The sequence below is a fragment of the Gorilla gorilla genome, chromosome 9, assembly GCF_029281585.2.
Source record: "Gorilla gorilla gorilla isolate KB3781 chromosome 9, NHGRI_mGorGor1-v2.1_pri, whole genome shotgun sequence".
In the NCBI taxonomy this organism is placed as follows: Eukaryota; Metazoa; Chordata; class Mammalia; order Primates; family Hominidae; genus Gorilla; species Gorilla gorilla.
In genome coordinates, this window is record NC_073233.2 from 91,125,248 (window position 1) to 91,144,844 (window position 19,597).

Here is a 19,597-nt window from a genome sequence, read left to right on the forward strand (position 1 = left end):
GTGTACAGAGTGTAATCCCCTAAGTTAAGTGCAAGCTGCAGTTTCAGTTTGAAGAAGATTGTGGATCTGGTTAGTTATTGATTCTTTTCTACAGGTTTGCCCATTTGGCAGCAGTGAAGCTGTTAGAGGAGCTACAGAAATATGATATAGATGATGAAAATGAAATTGATGAAAATGATGTGAAATATTTTATAAGACATGGTGTTGAGGGAAGCACTGATGCCAAGGATGATTTATGTCTGAGTGACTTGGATAAAACAGATGCCAGAAGTAAGTATGCTGCCTCTGTTGTGATTTATCCTTTCAGAAATACCACAGCCACTTTTTACCAAAAATTTGGAAACTATTCTAAAGACAAATACTGCCTACAAAGTAAAATAATTTGATATTTTTGGAGGAACCAGAACTAATATAAGTTTTTGTACTACGGTTGTTGAACATATAAAAAGTATAAGACATAATCTCTGTCCCTCAGGGGGTGGAAAGTTATATAAGAAAATACTTAAGTATTTTCTTCAGTGGATCAAGGAAACAGGGCAGGGAAAGAGACATCTCAAGGATTTCCATGGTTAGTTGGCAAATGATTGTTATAGATAATAATAGCAACAAATATTTATTGTCTACTATGTTCCAGACACTGTTGTAGTTATTGAAGTAATGGTGAACAATACAAAGGAACTTCATTCGAATGGTGGTAGTCAGGAGGGAGGATGATAAATAATTGATAAGAAAATAGATATATAAAGTAAATAGAGTAGAGTGGTGCTATAGATAAGAAAGTCATTAGGCCTCTCTGAGGTGGTGATGTTTGAGCAGAGACCTGAGTGATGAGAATGAGTCATATTAAGATCTTGGAAGAACGTGCCAGCAGAGGGAGCAGTGCACGTAAAGGCCATTATGTATCATTGAGAATGGTCAGTGTGGCTTGAGTAGAATCCCTAAGGAAGTGGCGACAGATTGGTCTGAAAGGTAAGCAGGGACCCAGTCAGATCACGTAGGGCCTAATAAGGATTTTAGATTTCGATTTTTATTTGTTCATTTTTCCCCTTTTTTCACTACAAAATCTCAGCATATAGATTTTATTTTAAATAGCCATTGTTGGGATTCAGGGTGGGGAATGATGTGATCTGATTCACATTTAAAAACAGTATCACTCTACCTGTTGGGTGGGTGATAGACTGGGAGGTGGAAAAGAGCATAGCATTTCAGATGGGGTATGAATTAGGTGGGAAGAGAACATACTCCATCTAACAATATAAGGTTGGATGAAGTTCCTGATATAATTATATCCTGATGCCAAGGATACTAAATTAGAATTGTACAAGAGCAGACGTAGAATATCTGCACAGATTTCCTGGGCTCCTAGAGTTCCTGATGTAGGCCTGTAACTACCAGTGATATTGGACATCTCCATTCTTGTTTTGCTTCTGCCTTTTCATATTAGAGGCTTTCATCACCATTTAAGAAGAGCTTACATTAACATTCTATGTATTCCCTTTAAGCAATATTTATATATATATCCTGGTTCTTGAAAAAAATCAGCATCAGTAATATCATACTTTGTTGGGAAGATAGAGTGAAAGCCAAGCCAAGATCTTGTTTGCCTTGACTGTTTTTGCCTCCAGATTTCTGGTGTTGTGGAAAGCCCATTTTCCTTCATAGGGCAAGAGTGGAAGCAGGGAAATCAGTTAGGGGGCTATGACTATAGTTCAGGAGAGAGTTGTTTATGGCTTGGACTGGAGTGGAGATGATGGGGATAATGAGAAGTGGTGAGATTTGGGTGTATTTAGAAGAGAGAAAGATGATAGGATTTGCTGATAGATGTGGCTATGAGGTGTTAGAAAAAGAGGGTAATCAAGGATGACAGATTTCTGGCCTGGGGAATTCGGTGAATGGTAGTTAAGTTTTTTTTTTGTTTTTTTTTTTGTTTGTTTTTGTTTTTTTTTAGATGGAGTCTCACTCCGTCGCCAGGCTGGAGTGCAGTGGCACGATCTTGGCTCACTGCAACCTCCGCCTCCCGGGTTCAAGCAGTTCTCCTGCCTCAGCCTCCTGAGTAGCGGTGACTACAGGCACGTGCCACCACAGCCAGCTAATGTTTGAATTTTTAGTAGAGATGGGTTTCACCATGTTGATCAGGCTGGTCTTGAACTCCTGACCTTGTGATCCACCCGTCTTGGCCTCCCGAAGTGCTGGGATTACAGGCATGAGCCACTGTGCCCGGCCGCACCACGTTTTCTTTATCCAGTCTTCTGTTGATGGGCATTTAGGTTGATTCCATGTTTTTGCTATGTGAATAGTGCTGCGATGAACATGTGTGCATGTGTCTTTATAGTTTGAATATAGTGTGAATATGGTATGAATATAGTGTGATATATATTCCTTTCTGTTTTGAGTTCTTTGAGAAATCGCCAAACTGCTTTCCACAATGGTTGAGCTACTTGACACTCCCACCAGCAGTGTATAAATGTTCTTTTCTCCACAACCTCCCCAGCATCTGTTGTTTTTTGACTTTTTAATAATAGCCATTCTGACTGATGTGAGATGGCATTTCATTGTGGTTTTGATTTGCATTTCTCTAATGATTCCTGATGTTGAGCATTTTTTCATATGCTTGTTGTCCATGTGTATGTCTTCTTTTGAAAAGCATTTCTTCTCTGTGAGGATTAAAATGTGTAAGTTACTTAGTGTAGTGTCTCGACATCACAGACACTGCATAAATATGTGATTTTTATTGTTTTCATTGGAAATTTCCTCTTTTGTTGAATTGAAATCTTTCTTCCTGGAGCTAATTCCAATTAATCTTAGTTCTTACCTCTGAGGACCCCATAGAACAGGCTTTACGAAACACAGACTTTCAAATATTAATGAAATTATTATATAAGCTAAATACTCACTGCTCTTTCAGTCTTTTCTGACATTTTTTATCTTAATCCCCTCTACCTTCTTACTAGTGGTTATGGTGGTTCCCAAACCTGTCTGCCCTTGAGAATTGTCTGAGGAGACATTTTTATATATGTATGTATGTATGTATTTATTTATTTATTTATTTTGAGACGGAGTCTTGCTCTTGCCCAGGCTGGAGTGCAGTGGCGCAATCTCGGCTCACTGCAAGCTCCGCCTCCCGGGTTCACGCCATTCTCCTCCCTCAGCCTCCCGAGTAGCTGGGAGTGCAGGCACCCGCCACCACGCCTGGCTAATTTTGTTTTGTATTTTTAGTAGAGACAGGGTTTCATCATGTTAGCCAGGATGGTCTCTATCTCCTGACCTCGTGATCTGCCTGCCTCAGCGTCCCAAAGTGCTGGGATTACAGGCGTGAACCACCTCGGCTGGCCGCCTTTTTTTTTTTTTTTTTTATTGAGACAAAGTCTCACTCTGTTGCCCAGGCTGGAATGCAGTGGCACGACCTCGGCTCACTGCATCCTTCATCTCCTGGGCTCAAGTGATACTCCTGCCTCAGCCTCCCGAGTAGCTGGATTACAGGCATGTGCCACCACATCCAGCTAATTTTTGTATTTTTAGTAGAGATGGGGTTTCACCATGTTGGCCATACTGGTCTTGAACTCCCAACCTCAAGTGATCCGCCCACCTTGGCCTCCCAAAGTGCTGGGGTTATAGGCGTGAGCCACTGCTCCTGGCCGAGGACCTTTTATTAAGTACCTATTCTTGAACTTATAGGTCTGGAATGGGGCTCAAGCACATACATTTTTAAAAACCATCCCATTTGATTCAGGTATATGCAGTTTAGAACCTGCAGCTCTAACCTGTTGATAGATAAATCATTGGTGTTAGGAACAAGAGGCTGTGATTTGCTAAGCTGGTCCTGTAAAGCAGAGTTTCTCAACTTCTGTACTCTTGACATTTTGGGCCAGATAATTATTTTGTTGAGGCAGGCTTTTCTGTGTGCACTGTGAGATGTTTAGTAGCATCCTGAGCCTTCACTTACTAGATGCCAGTAGCACCTCCCTGTTCCACACTCTCAAGCTGTGACAAGCAAAACTTATTCAGAGGTTGCCAAATGACCCTTGGCAGAGAACCACTGCCATAAAGGATGGAGAATTCATAGTTCTAATAGTTGGAGAATAGTTCAAAATATCTCTCAATGTACTTCCTTCTCTTACTGTTCTCTTGCATAGGTACTACAAGTGACCAATCACAAAATTTGTGGCTGGTACTTTAAAATCAAGTATATTTCAGTTTTTCTAATTTTCTGTTACATAGTAGATTGCATGTGGTCCTGTAATCCACCATTAGTCCTAAAACACTGCTAGTCTTTTTTTTTTTTTTTTTTTTTTTTGAGATGGAGTCTTGCTCTGTTGTCCAGGCTGGAGTGCAGTGGCGTGGTCTCGGCTCACTGCAATTTCTGCCTCCCGGGTTCAAGTGATTTTCCTGCCTCAGCCTCATGAGTAGCTGGGATTACAGGCACGTGCCACCACACTGGCTAATTTTTGTATTTTTAGTAGAGACGGGGTTTCACCATGTTGGCCAGGCTGGTCTTGAACTCCTGATCTCAGGTGATCCTCCCGCCTCGGCCTCCCAAAGTGCTGGGATTAAGGCGTGAACCGCCATGCCTGGTCAATACTGCTAGTCTTTTAAAACCTTCTTGTTCATAGCATTAATAGTCATAACAACCTGATACATGCTCCAGTAGCAGGGAAAGAATCCTCCATTTAGGTATTTCATTGCGTGCTCATTTTAGTATTCTGTTACTGATATTTATCCTTCTTTGTATATACCAACCTTCCTCTACCCCCCTCTCCAACCCATACAGACACTAGTCTAGAGGAAGAATATGCTCAAGAATACCAGCACCCAGTGGACACATGAGCTGTTATATGTCTAACTAGGTTCCTACTCAACTCTGTCTTGCAGTGAGAGCTTACAAGAAAATTGTAGAATTGAGACACCTCCTGGAAATTGCCGAGAACAACTATAAACACTTGGGAGGCATAACAGAAGAAGATTTAAAGGAGAAGAAAGAACAGCTTGAGTCTGAAAAGTAATGTCCTTAAAACTTTAATGATTTGTTTTTAAATACCTCTCTAAATGCCATGTGAGGGTTTGTTGATCAGCAACTTTTACTTTCATCTTGCCAAAGGGTGTTAGGTTCCATCCTGTTTTTATCCTAAGCCCCTAGATGACAAAGGAGTTAAGATTTTTAAATAATTGTGATAAAATACACATAAAATTTACCATCTTAACCATTTTTTAAGTATACGGTTCAGTAGTGTTAAGTACATTCCCATCGTTGTGCAACCAATCTGCAGAACTCTCTTCATCTTGCAAAACTGACATTCTAACATAGTCTCTGAACATTTTCATCAGGCTACACTGCCCATTCATAAATCTGAGACTAGGTCTTGTGTTCACTGATTATAGTACCCAACAGAGAATGCTCTTGCATCTAGAGGCAGTGAGCAAGTGCATGGTTGTCTCTACCTTTCACTTCCTGCACCCTAAATTGGCTCTCTGGACAATGGGTACCTCTCTAATAGCAGTTGGCTCTCTATATCTGTGGGCTCCACATCATGGATGCAACCAAACTTGGATAGATAATAATCAGGAAAAAGAAATGGGATGGTTGTGTCTGTGTTGAACATTTGTAGACTTTTTTCCTTTGTTATTATTCCATAAATAATACGCTACAACAACTTATTGTATACTACTACAATAAGTAATCTAGAGATGATTCAAATTATACAGGAGAATGCATATAGATTATATGCAGATACATATGTACTATACCATTTTAATGTAAGGGACTTAGCATCCGTGGGTATTGGTGTCTGGAGCTTCCTGGAACCAGTTCCTCTTTGATACTGAGAGACTACTGTAGTTAATAGCTGCTGGGATAGAGGATGCCTCGAGCTTCTTTCATCCTACTGTCTCTCTGCTTGTCTATCTGTCTGCTTTCCAGAATGGACAGGGAGCAGAGAGAGACAGGAGAGGGAACTTTGGATTTAATCAAACATGGATCCAGAAAGAGAACCACACATGGATTCCCTTCTTTGTCCCTCTGCTTTTCCTGCCTTTTCCTTTGGTTGTGTCTTGTTCCGTCACACTCTTAGAACTGCCTGTTTCCCTTTCCTCCACCTGTTTCCGAGTCTAGTTCTGAAAGAGGTCTGCTAACTGTATTCAGAGTAACATCTAAATCTTTGATAAGGATTAATGTGGTTAAGCTGACATTTGGCTCTAGTTTAAAAGAAAGAAAATAAAAAATAATATAAGGATTAATGTGTCATTCTTCCATGGATGGATACTTAGGAATTTAAACAGATGGCAAAACATTAGGCCAAAATACTCTTTTTTCTGTTTTTTTTCCCTGCTACCCTATTAACTGAAACTACCTCTTGATGTGATTTTAGACACTAGGAAGCTGTGGCAGACTGATTTTTTTGTTTTTGTTTTAAATCAGGAGCTTTCTTGGTATCTCACAAATCATATCATATAGGTGGCTGTCCACTGCCTCTATACTGTTTGAAGTGTTTTGAGATGTAGATTTTTTTTTTTAATGTTAGCCTTGGTCTAAGAGCCTAGCTAAAAGTTCTTAGATTCCTTGTAGTCTAGAAAAGTACCTCATGGTGGAAAAATTATTTCCTACTAATGAGCTTTAAATTTTGGTTTCCTTTGCTTTTCTTCTAAAGCAGATTACTGTACTACCAGTACAGCTGTTTGTATTACTTCAAAGCACTACTATATGCTGTGCACCAGACAAGCCCCTTACATGCTTTATCTCAGGCAGTCCTCACAACTCCATGAGCTCTACAGATTAGGACACCAAGACTTAATATAGAGGTTAACTAACTTGTGTAAAGTCACAGAGGGAGTAGTAAGGGTGTGGGAGGTGGAGCCAGGATTTGAGCCTGAGTCTATGACTCTAACCCTGTTTAAGATCATTATAATTTTAATAGTCTTTAATGGAACTTTTAGTCGAATAGTTATGGAATAGTCTCTCAGTGTGAAATATTATTAATGTAAGTGATTTTTGAACAGAGTTTTTAAAAAAAATTCCTTTATGTTTGTGCCAGAATGCAGTTTCATAGCAGCTGAGATGGCAGTGTTTCTTCTAAATTCCACCCTGAGTGAGTTTTAATTCTTCTCTAGCATTTGTTCTCCACTTTGTGTTAAGTGCATCTTTTTTTTGTTTTGTTTTTGTTTTTTTTTTTTTTTGAGACTGAGTCTTGCTCTGTCACCCAGGCTGGAGTACAATGGCGTGATCTCAGCTCACTCCAACCTCTGCCTCCTGGGTTCAAGCAGTTCTCCCACTTCAGCCTCCCAAGTAGCTGGGATTATTTTTTTATTTTTATTTTTTGTATTTTTAGTAGACATAGAGTTTCACCATGTTGGCCAGGCTGGTCTCAAATTCCTGGCCTCAAGTGATCCACCTGCCTCGGCCTCCCAAAGTGTTGGGATTACAGGCATGAGCCACTGCACCCCACTGTGTTAAGTGCATCTTAAGACATTTATTCTTTGGGTACAAACTCCTGATCTTAGATATAGTTGTAAAGAAAAACTGGACAAGTATTGGCTTGAGGAATATCTTTTGATTTTTGTTGTTATCCATCAGTTAGACCAAACTCTCAATACAGTAAAACATATTTGTGTTTCTCTGTCCTGGGGATGATATTCCCTTCTTATTTGCTGAACTTCTAGGCTTCCACAATTGACATTCTTCCTCTCTATTCCCAATCTTAACCTTACTCACTTCTGTACCAGAACTACTACTGTATATTCTTAGATTGCCCTTCTGGGACCCAACCTAACATGCCTTGGGAATTCTGTTTCTCACCATCCAGCGATAAGGTAGAAGAAAATCCTGGTTCAAATTACATCTCCTCTTGTCTGGATTATTGCAACATCCTCCTGATAGGTCTCCTACTTCCTGTCCCTGCCGTCATATCCCCCACTCCCCTACCCTGTAGTCTATTCTCAACACAGTATCCAGAGTAATCATATTAAAACAGGGTAATCATATCATATCCATTGTAATCATATTAAAACAGTATCCAGAGCAATCATTAAAGGTCAGATTGTGCCATTTTTCTGCTCGGAGCCTCCAATGGCCTCCCATTTCACTCAGAGTAAAAGCCAAAGTCCTTACTATGATTTAAAAGGTCCTACTTACTTTTTACCTCTCTGACTCAAACTACTTTCCCTCTCCTTTTTCTTTTTTTAGAAAGGGTCTCACTCTGTCACCCAGGCTGGAGTGCAGTGGTATGATCACAGCTCACTGCAGCCTTGACTTCTTGGGCTCAAGGGATCCCCCCACCTCAGTTTCCCAAGTAATGGGGACTATAGGCATGCGTCACCATGCAGATAATTAAAAAAAAATTTTTTTTGGTAGAGATGGGGGTCTCACTGTGTTGCCCAGGCTGGTCTTGAACTCCTGGCTCAAGCGCTTTTTCTGCCTTGGCCTCCCAAAGTGCTGGGATTACAGGCGTGAACCACTGTGCCTGGCCTCTCTCTCTCTTTTTTTTTTTTATTTGAGACAGAGTCTCGCTCTGTCATCCATGCTGGAGGGTAGTGGCATGATCTCAGCTCACTGCATCCATGCCTCCTGGGTTCAAGTGATTCTCATGCATCAGCTTCCCAAGTAGCTGGGATTACAGGTGTGTGCCACCACACCTGACTTTTTTTTTTTTTTTTTTTTGTATTTTTAGTAGAGATAGGGTTACACCGTGTTGGCCAGGCTGGCCTCAAATTCCTGGCCTCAAGTGATCCACGTGCCTCGGCCTCCCAAAGTGCTGGGATTACAGATGTGAGCCACCGCGCCTGGCCTCCCTTTTATTCTTTAAATGATTCTATCACGTTGGCTTCTGTTTTTCTTGTACTTCATCAGGCATACTTCTACTTTAGGGCCTTTGTACTTGTTCCTTTTGTCTGGAATGCTTTTCCTCTAATGTCTACAGGGTTATCTCTCTTATTTCCTTCAGGGGTTGGCTTAGAAGCCCCCTTCTCAGTAAAGCCTTCCCTAGCTACTGTGTATGAAATGTTAAGCCCCTCTTCCACAACATTTTATACTACTCTTTCCTGCTTTATTTTTGTTTTCTCCTTTAGCACTTATTACCTTCCAACATACCATATATTTTACTTATTTATTTTCCTTATTGTCTGCATATCTCTATTACTAAAGTAAGGTCCAGGAAGGCAGATTTTGGGCCTTTTGTTCACCACTGTATCCCCAGTACCTAGGTCAGTGCTCATTCGTAGTAGACCCTTAATACATATTTGTTGAATAAATGATTTCTTTGTTTTATTTGCCTTAAATACAATGCATGAATGCTTGCCACTACTAAAAGTAATTATTAGTTGACATTGATGATTGATTTTTAAAAAATTTTGTTTTTGATAGGACCATCAAAGAACTGCAGGGCCAGCTGGAGTATGAACGACTACGTAGAGAAAAATTAGAATGTCAGCTTGATGAATATCGAGCAGAAGTTGATCAACTCAGGGAAACACTGGAAAAAATTCAAGTCCCCAACTTTGTGGCTATGGTTGGTGTCCTTTTTAATACATTTATTTTTCTCAAGAAGTATATACAAGAGTGGCCAAGAGTACAAGCTTTGGGCTGGGGCTCTTTGGACTTGAATCCTGGCTATAGTCTTTTTTGATTTGGGCTACTCATTTAACCTTTTTGTGCCTCAACTATAAACTGGAGATGATAACTTATACTTTCTAGAGCTGATGACAGGATTAAAGGAATACACACACACACACACACACACACACACACACACACACACACTATATGTAACTATAACTTTCTATATACATACATACATCTGTCTATCTTCAAACAGCAGCCTAGTTCGTATTATTGTTAACATTGTACCATAGAAGGAGAAAATGTTTTCATAAGTAATCAATCAGAATTCTAAGACAGCTAGAGGATATGTATATTTTAATATTCTAAATAACCAAAATAAAGTGCTTTGAATGGAATCCATAGTTTCTTTCCATAGGGAAGTTTCTTCATCAATCATCATGGATGAATTAATTCTGTTTGAGGCTTGTGTCACCTCAAATCTGATCTATTAATATTACAGAATCTTCCTGGCTTCTTTTTATTTTGCACAAACTAGTCATTGGTCTCTTTAATAACCACTTTAAAAATATTAAAATAATAAAACATGTTTGTTGTATAGTGTTATCTTGTTGTAAACAAGATAGATGTTCCTTCTGACACTAAGTTCCATTCTCCAGAGGAAGCTATTGTTAACAATTTAGTACATACCATATTAGACAAAATTCTATTTATCTGCAAACATGTATGTGTATTTCTATGCATATGCAAATATAACCACTTCCTCAGTTTCTCTGGGTTTTGGTGTCTCACCAGTGGTTGATTTTCCAAGAAATACAATTAACTATAATAATTAATCTATTCTCTTCATTTTGCAACCCTCTTCTTGTATGACCTTTAGCACATGGGGAAAATTTAGTATCAGAGAGGCCAGCTGTACAGTCATGTGTTGGTTAGAGGGCTAGAGGACACAGCACCATTTATAACTTACTGCTTCCAATCAAATCTGTTACCTCTCCACCTTGTGGCAGGGACTCTGTGACTCCCAGTCTCCTCAAAAGTAGATAGGTAAGTTGTAAGTTGTTGTTCTTTGTTTTTTCTTTTTTTGGACAGGGTCTTGCTCTTGTCACCCATACTTCAGTGCGGTGGTGCCGTCATAGGGCACTGTAGCCTCAAACTCCCTAGGTTCAAGTGATCCTCTTGCCTCAGCCTCCCAAGTAGCTGGGACTGTAGGCATGCACCAACACACCTGGCCAATTAGTTTTTTTGTTTGTTTGTTTTTTTTGTAAGGACGGGATCTTGCTTTGTTGCCAAGGCTAAGTTGTTGTTCTTCAGCTGCCTAGGTGGGACAATCTTTTGGGGTGGTCACCCAAGCTGCACATTTTCTTTTGAGCCATTCCAAACTGTCTACTTTAGGAATGTTTCTGTCTTTTAGCTATTTAGAAATTCTCTTTGCTTACTCAGAAGCATCTGTTCTCAGGTTGGATCTGGATTCATACTTCACAGTTTTGCTTCCCTAAAACTTCACTCTACCAACAATGTGTAGGCTTTCAGGAGAGCTGTCTCAAGGTCCCTGTGCTCAGAGTTCATTGTTTTTTGCATTCTTGCTTTAGGTTATACCTAATTTTTGTAAATAAGCAAATGTCACTGAGCTTTCATGGCAGCTGCAACTCTGGCACTGCTTATTTTCACTTGCAAAAGGTTGAATCTCAATTTCCTCATCTTTAAAATGAGGAATAATAATACCTACCTCATGGAATTGTATTGATGTTAAATGGAATATTGTGTAGAAATCCTGAATTTGGTTTCTAGCACACAGAGGTATTCACTATATAGTAGTAGTCATTGTATTATTTACTCCCTTTCTTTTTTTCCATTTTCTATATTACAGATGAATTGACATGGTCAGTGGATAAATAAATGTGTAGAGCCACATGCAGCTAAGGATAGGAAGAATTTATTTGGGAGTCTAATTATATATAATGTATAAGTAAAATGAACTTTTCATTCAGGATTATAAATATGGAATCCTCAAGAAGCTCTGACTAAGTGTTTCTCCTGCCACCTTCTGGTCAGGACCTATGATTGCATACTACTGTACCTTAAGATCCTCAGCCCCCAACATAATCTGCAATAGTATAATTTTTACTGAGAAAAAAAATTCTTCGAATAGTTTCCTAGGATAGTTTGACATATATAAAGCACTTAAATGGTTTTTTGATAACAGCTGTTTTTATAGCACTTTCTCAGATATTATCTCATTTTAGTCTGCATCAACCCTATGAGGAGGTAGAATGATATATATATTTTTGATCCCATGTTATAAATGAGAGAGCAGAGGCTCAGAGAAGTTGAGAGTCTTGTTAGAGCATACAGCTAGTGTAAGGCAGGAGCAAACTCAGAATCTCTGTCTCCACATTATATTTTTCTAATACTTCTGTGGAAATGACTATCAAATCCATCCTTTAGTGCTCTGTCCCCACTAGGGCTCCCCACCTGTATTTCCCACTGCTCGTCAACTGGACATTTCCACCCGAAATTCCTGGTGGTGCTTGAATTAAAAAAAAATGTCCAGAACCAAGCTCAATATCAAGACCAGATTTTCTCCCCTATCTCTGCATTTAAATTAATGGCATCACTATTTTCTCAACTACCCAGTCTTGGACTCTTAATGATTAGCCATGTTTTCTCCTTTAGATCATACAAAAAGTGAGTCCATCCTGTAGGTAGGAACATGCTCTCTACTTTCACTGCTTCCCTAGTTTAGGTTTCTATATCTTTCTATCTGAACTACTGTGATAGAATTTTGGTATTTACTCCTTCCCTATCCAAATCCATTTGACTCAGAGTGGTCAGCTTGATTTTCTTGTCACTCCTTGGATTGAAAATCTTCCTTACCTGAATAAGTACTGATTCTTCAGTTTGACATTCAGCCTTAACCTACCTCACCAACCTTATTTTTGTCTGTTCTCCTATATATATATTAATAACTTATTTTTTCTTAAGCTACCCTATGCTTTCCCATCATTAAGACTTTGTTCAATTTGTCCATATACCTTGAAAACTGCCTGTTGACTCTGTAAAATCTCCTAGGAGCCATCTCATTTATCACCCCTTTCCTAGTCTCCCTGGTCACACGTGATCTCTCCTTCTATCAAGCACCTTGTACTGGTCTGAGGGCTTCTCGTCATCTGTATCACAGCATGATTGGGCACTTACTTTACCCACAGTACTGAAAATCTAAGTTTTATAAGATCACTTAACTTATGTTAATAACATCATCTTAGTCATCATTAACAGGTTTTGAGTATGTTGGGCTTAGTGTTAAGACTTTATATTCAGCAGATACCATCTTCATTTTATAAATGAAGAAATCAACTGTCAGATAAAATAAACAATTTATAAAGTTACAAAGCTTGTTAGATGGCTAGCCATGATTTCAACCTGTCTAGCCCCAAGTCTATGCTTTTAACACCACTTGTTACTGCTATTATAAACCCCTCACATTCCCTCTTTCTGTGCTTTTAAGAACATTTATTCTGAAAATTTTTCTTGAAAAACTTTTGATGATAGCTTTTTAATTTTAGTAAATTAATTTAGTAAATTAATTTTAGGGTTAATTTACTTATGAAAACTTAAAAATTGGTAAGAATTTTGTTAAAATGTTACACTGTAAGTTCAAACATATATTTCAAGATATGTCTTAAATTGGAAGTTGAGATGATAAAATATAACGTAGGATATCTTCATGATCTTGGGGTAGGAAAAAAATGTGTAGACTGGACTTCATTAAAATAAGACTTCAGTTCATCAAAGATTATATGAACAGACTTGAAAAGGCAAGCCAAAGTGTAGAAAAACATATTTCCTTTCTTTCTCTGCTTTTCTTTCTTCTCTCCTATCTGAAAAAGAAGTTGTATCTAGAATATATAAATCAACGTGAAAAAGACAGTCCAGTAAAAAAACTGGGCAAGACTTGCATAGGCATTTCACAAAAGAAGATATCCAAGTGGCCAATAAACATGAAATTGTGCTCAAAATCACTGGTTATCAGAAATGTAAATTAAAATCCAAACAAGATACCAATATATACCCATCAGAATGGCAAAAATTGAAACAGACGTTACCACATGCTGGTGAGGATGTGGAACAACTGGAAATTTTATACACAAGTGGTGGCAGTGTAAATTGGCTACCACTTTGGAAAATTAATTCCTAGTGGAATTAGTACATGTTTCTTTGTGTACACAGATGGACACCAAAAATATATACAAGAATGTTCTTGTCAGCATTATTATATATATCTCTCAAACTAGAATCATCTAAAAATTCCCTCAACAGTAAGAATCAATACATTTTGCTATATTCATACAATGGAATATTATATAGCAATGAAAATGTATGAATTGCTCCTCTACACATCACCACGAATGAATTTCACAAACACTATACTGACTAAAAGGAAACAATATGAAAGAGTACATACTGTGTGATTCCATGTAGTCCACAAATCAGTAAGATAAATCAAGTCAGTAGTGCCTAGGAAGGGGCAAATGGAGGCTTCTGGGATGCTGGTAATGTCTAATCTCTTTATCTCAGTCATGGTCACAGGGGTGTGTTCACTTCGTAAAAATTCATCAAGCTGTACCTTTTTTTTTCTTTGTGCTCTTTGGTATATATATTGTACTTAAAACATTAAATTTAAACTAGTATTTTAAGTATAATATATATTTAGATATATACTTAATACATATACTTAAATATAATGTAATAGCTTTGGCAGAGCTGTCTGTCCACAGAGAGAATTATGTAGCACTGAACTCATAGCTTCTGTCTCCAGAACCAGTATTATTCAGGAAGTCCTTGATCTACAGCTTTGGGCCATGTTTGCTAATCAAGAGTGACTGACCGGGAACCGGTAATATTCCATGGTTACCTTCCATGTTTCACTTAACCTTATTTTCTACCTACAAAGGTCTGGAACAAGGTTGAACTTTGATGTGGTCTCTGCTGGGCTTCTCTCTGACCTATGACATCCTAGCTTATGTACCTAGAGTGGCCCATGGAGCAATTTGAGGACTTCAGTGAGTTTATCCATGTTCAACTCTTAGCTTGGGGAAGTTCTAAAAGTTTGTGATTTCCCTTTCTTTCTGTTTATACCCTACTTTTTTGGGGGAGAAGAGTTAGTTTTGACACTGTTAAGAAGAGTCTGTACTGGTAAGCAAGAAGGTGGAATTCTCTTATAGTTTCATATGCTGTCTAGAATTTGTCAGAGTGCATAGGCTTTTTGAAAAATAAGAATTCCATATATCCCAGCAGTAATTTGTAGATCCATAAACTCTTTCAACAGTTTTATGTGTAGAATTTTAATCTGTTCGACAAACCTGTTAATTCTTTCAGGGCAAAAAAATACATACATTTTCCCCACAAGGATTTTTGTCTAATTTTGTTGTAGTAATAGACTGCATTTACATTTAGAATTGCTTTTGGTGCCTAAACATTATGATTCATGTATTTAGTATCTTAATATACAGTTCTATTGAGTTTAGGAGAAAACATATATTGGGGAGAAATATATTTCTTGGCTATGATGTAAGATAAAGAAACAAGTAATCTTGGTGAAAAATGTTCTCCAAATGCAGAAACTTTTAGAATTTGGAGATTTGGAACCTTCAATGAACACGTATGGAAGGCCTGTTGAATGCCAAGCACGTATTTTCTTTTGAAGTTGTATTTTAAGACTTGGTTTGATAGAACAAGTTACATATTTGGTGTTAGGAGGGACTTTGGAAAATTTGGAATCCTCTTCTAATACATAAAAGATAAAGAAAAATAAGTATTGCTGTCTTTGGAAGTCTTTAATTAATTTTTTTTTAACACGATCTCACTCTGTGCCCAGGCTGGCATTCAGGGTCATGATCTTGGCTCACTGCAACCTCCAGTCCCCAGGCTCAAGCAGTCCTCCAGCCTCAGCCTCGTGAGTAGCTGAGACTACAGGCATGAGCCACCATGCCCAGCTAAATTTTTTTGTATTTTTTTGTAGAGAGAGGGGATTGTTGTCCAGGTTGGTCTCAAACTCCTGAGCTCAAAGCGATCTGCCCACCACAGCCTCCTAAAGTGCTGGGATTACAGATGTGAGCCACCATACCCTGCCTGTTTCTGGAAGTCATAACTCTATTAAAGCACTAGGAAATTGGCTACATCTGACAAGTAGCCACCTCTTCCCCCTAAATTTTCTATATTCTTTTTCTAGTTCCATCTAGTTAGATTAGGTTAAACTCCTGCCCCACCTGAGTGTTTTTCTTTTTTCTTTTTTTTTTTTTTTTGAGACAGGGTCTTGCTCTGTCACACAAGCTGGAGTGCAGTGGCGCAATCTTGGCTCACTGCAACCTCTGTCTCCTGGGTTCAAGCGATTCTCCTGCCTCAGCCTCCTGAGTAGCTGGGATTACAAGTGTGCATCACCAAGCCCAGCTAATTTTTGTATTTTTAGCGGAGATAGGGTTGGCCAGGCTAGTTTTGAACTCCTGACCTCAAGTGATCTGCCTGCCTTGGCCTCCCAAAGTGCTGGGATTATAGGAGTGAGCCACTGCACCTGGCCTCGTCTTTAAAATATTGGTAATGCTACTTACTACACTTTATTTTGTATGTATAGTATGAAGAACAGTTGTATCATATGCTAAGTCCCAATCAAAGGTTTGTTATTTTTCTTCAGACTAGCCGCTAAACTTTTTTTCAAGAGACCATCTGTATTACCCTATGCCCACAAACACCTGGCCACTGTAAGAGAAAGCTAGAAGTTTATCTTAACTCTCAAGTTTGCAGCTGAGGGATATGGGAGGGACCAGATGCATGGTTGTTTTTCCAGGCGGTGTTGGATAATGGCAGCTTACTTACATGTTCACACACTATTGAGTTAAACTAACGGGACTCATTAGAAAAGGTGTGGGCAGGAACACCTTGGGGAACTAACGCCAGCCATGGGCTCTCCCCAGGGATATGCACCTTGTGCTGTTCTTGGAGCCTCTGTGTTCAGAGCTGGCCTGCCTAACTAGATGCAGAGCATGTTTGATTGGAAGAATTACTCAAAGATGATTAACATCTAGTGACCATCCATTGTGTTTCTAGCCCTGCTTGCTCCTTCCCATGGTATTTATTGATTCTTCTGTGCTGGGTCTTAAGAATACCAAGATGGATAAGAAATATTTAGAAACAGTGAGACCAGAAGACCAGGCAAAGTGCAAAATGAGACTAGAGCAGTAGAGGGATGCAGTACAAAAACAAAAGAGGGAATGGGGGAAGCTAGGGAATGATTCGCAGCACTATGGGACTGGCAAAAGAATCCAGAAGATGACATACTAACACTTGCAGTTACCAATATGTTGTTAAATATTAGTGTCTGGGGATCTGTTAGGTAGAGATAAAACTTAATGAGATAAGACAGAAAATTGGCTATATCTGACAAGTAGCCACTTCTTACCCACTAAATTTTCTATATTCTTTCTCTAGTTCTTAAGGTGCCTCCTCCTAGTGATACGATTCAGCACAATATAATGCACTGTTACTTCACATTTGGGAATTTATTCACATAAAATCCTAAAAGAAATTTAATCAGAGTTGAAAATACTAGCATGGTTAATTTTTTTTTCTTTTGAACAGGCAATGTAGAAAGACGAAAATGTGTGCTAGCATGAAAATTGTATTTGACCCTCTTTTCCTTTGCTTATAGGAAGACAGCGCTTCTTGTGAGTCAAAGAAAGAGAAGAGGCGAGTAAAAAAAAAGGTTTCTTCTGGAGGGGTGTTTGTGAGAAGGTACTAATCAGTGAAATAACTAAATTGACCTGCTAGATTTTTCTCTTTTATTAAAAAAATTGATATAAATGTGAGTCTATACAAACTATCTCAGAATTACTCTGATATGCTTCTGTTCCAATTCTGATGGCAGAAATGTTAAAGAGATTTAGAGATTTTTTAAATGACATGGACTCAGTTGTGCACCTTCTCCCGATATTCTTCTTATATATCTTTACACAGGCAAGTCAAGAGATTTATGAGTAATTAATTTTACAAGTATTCACATAAGCTTTAAAATATTAGCTGGTATAGTAATCAAAAGAAATCTAGTTCTAGATATTAAAAATTATTAAAAATTCAATTATGGTTCCACAATAGAATTATATTTCTTTCACTTTCTAGAGAGTACCTTTCACTTCTAGTGTGGATATGTTAAAAAATTTTTTTTTTCAAATGGCGTAACTGCAAGCTTTTAAGAATATAGAGAAGAGGCAGATTGGACAGGATAAGAAACACTTGGCTTTATTTTTTCCTCTTTTTCTCCTTGATCTTAAAGATTAGTAGTGCTTGGCCAACTAAAAAACAACTATGGCTTTTCAGTTCAGTTCTGACTTCAATTCCCTCTTTTTTCCTACCCCCCTCTCTTTTCTCTTCTCTTCCCTCCATGAGCTAGCAAAGATTTATAACTCTTGGGTCCAGCTGTGTAGCTCTTGTCTTGCCCCTGAAGATCTGTCACTGGTTTTGGGCTTCCCTGGCAGCAGCCATCTCACCATTTCATAGACTGCCCACCCTTTGGACCCTTGCATGTACTTCATGTGGACGCTAAAGTCATTTTCATCTGGTATCATCAGAACTAGTTTGCTGTGACAAGAGTGCATTTGATTGCTGAAACCAGTTCAGCAGGTTAAGGGTCTGTAAACAAGTGTTAAAAAATGAACTTTGGCTTCCAAGGTTAATCCCAGCTCTGCATTATTGTGTAATCCTAGGCACAACTACTTAATCTCTTTATATAAAATATGCCTACCTCATATGGCTGTCATTGGGAGAATTAAGAGGTAGTAGAGGACTTGGAACAGATCTTACACAAAGTGCCCAATAAATGTTGACAACTGTTATTACTATAGATTGAAAGCCACAGAAGAACTAAAAATAGTGAATATAAGGATTATTAAAAGGATAGATGAGTCATTTTTTAACACTTGCTTACAGACCCTTAGCCAGCTGAACTGGTTTCAGCAATCAAATGCACTCTTGTCAGGGCAAACTAGTTCTGATACTAGGTCAAAATGGCTTTAGTGTCCATGTGAGATAGATGCAAGGGTCCAGAGGGTGGGAAGTCTGGGGTATGGTGAGAGGGCTCCTGCCAGGGAAGCCCAAAACCAGCGACAGATCTTCATGGGGAGACAGGAGCCACAGAGCGGGCCCCAAGAGAGTCATAATTCTTTGCTAGCTGGAGGGAAAAGAAGAGAAAATAGAGGCGAGTAGGAAAAAAGAGGGAATTGAAGTCAGAACTGAACTGAAAGCCATAGTTGTTTTTTGGTCAGCAAAGCACATTTATTGGGCACTTTGTGTGAGATTTGTGCCAAGCCCTTAACTATCTCTTAATTCTCACAAGAGCCGTATGAAGTAGGTATATTTTATAGATAAAGTAGTTGTGCCAAGGATTATATAATGCTGATCTAGGATTCTAACCTTGGCAGCAAAAGTCTGATTCTCTTAACCATTACTGGGATTTCAAAACCATTTATCTCCCCTTCTGGGACTACAGACAGCCTTACTTTTCCCCTCTAACTTGATGCTAAAGTTAATCCCAACCCTGGAAATAGTTTGTTGTACTTGCTCCAGTTTTCTCTAATTTCTTCCTGTACCAGTGAGGTAGAAAACACCAGAATAGTGTTGTAATAAAAGCATACACACCCTGTGGCAGAGGTTCCCTGGTTGTCCTCCAAAATCCATTCTCCCTTCTTCTGTAGTGGGAAGGATTTATGTGGTCTGTGGCCGCGCAGGATAAGAACTAACTTCCCAGCTTGCCTTTGCAGCCAAGAGACCAAGTTGTGTTCAGAAGGATGTGAGCAAAAATGTTACATAAAACCTTAGGGTCATGGCTATAAAGCCACCTCTTGCTCTTTTCTTCTTCTGGAATGTGGATGTGGTGGTGAGTCAGCCACTGGACCTTGTGAATGAGGGCAACACCAGGATGGCAGAGCAGTAAAATAAGGAGCAAGGGCCCTGACACCATGGAGCTGACATATTAGCCCTAGAATGCTTACATTGGACTGTAAG

At 38.9% G+C, this 19,597-nt stretch overlaps 1 protein-coding gene across 3 annotated transcripts in view; it reads left to right on the top strand.

The window, feature by feature from the left end:
- The window catches only part of ANKRD42 (ankyrin repeat domain 42), an 88,783-nt gene that overhangs the window by 46,814 nt on the left and 22,372 nt on the right, over positions 1–19,597 (top strand). For 2 of the 3 annotated variants that reach the window (XM_055355595.2, XM_055355596.2), the window contains exons 9-12: positions 95–270; positions 4,870–4,996; positions 9,350–9,494; positions 17,250–17,332. In XM_055355595.2, coding sequence (XP_055211570.1) covers positions 95–270; positions 4,870–4,996; positions 9,350–9,494; positions 17,250–17,332 — 531 coding nt within the window. Of the gene's footprint in view, positions 1–94; positions 271–4,869; positions 4,997–9,349; positions 9,495–17,249; positions 17,333–19,597 lie in introns of those variants that run through there. The other variant, XM_063710717.1, reaches the window with a different exon arrangement.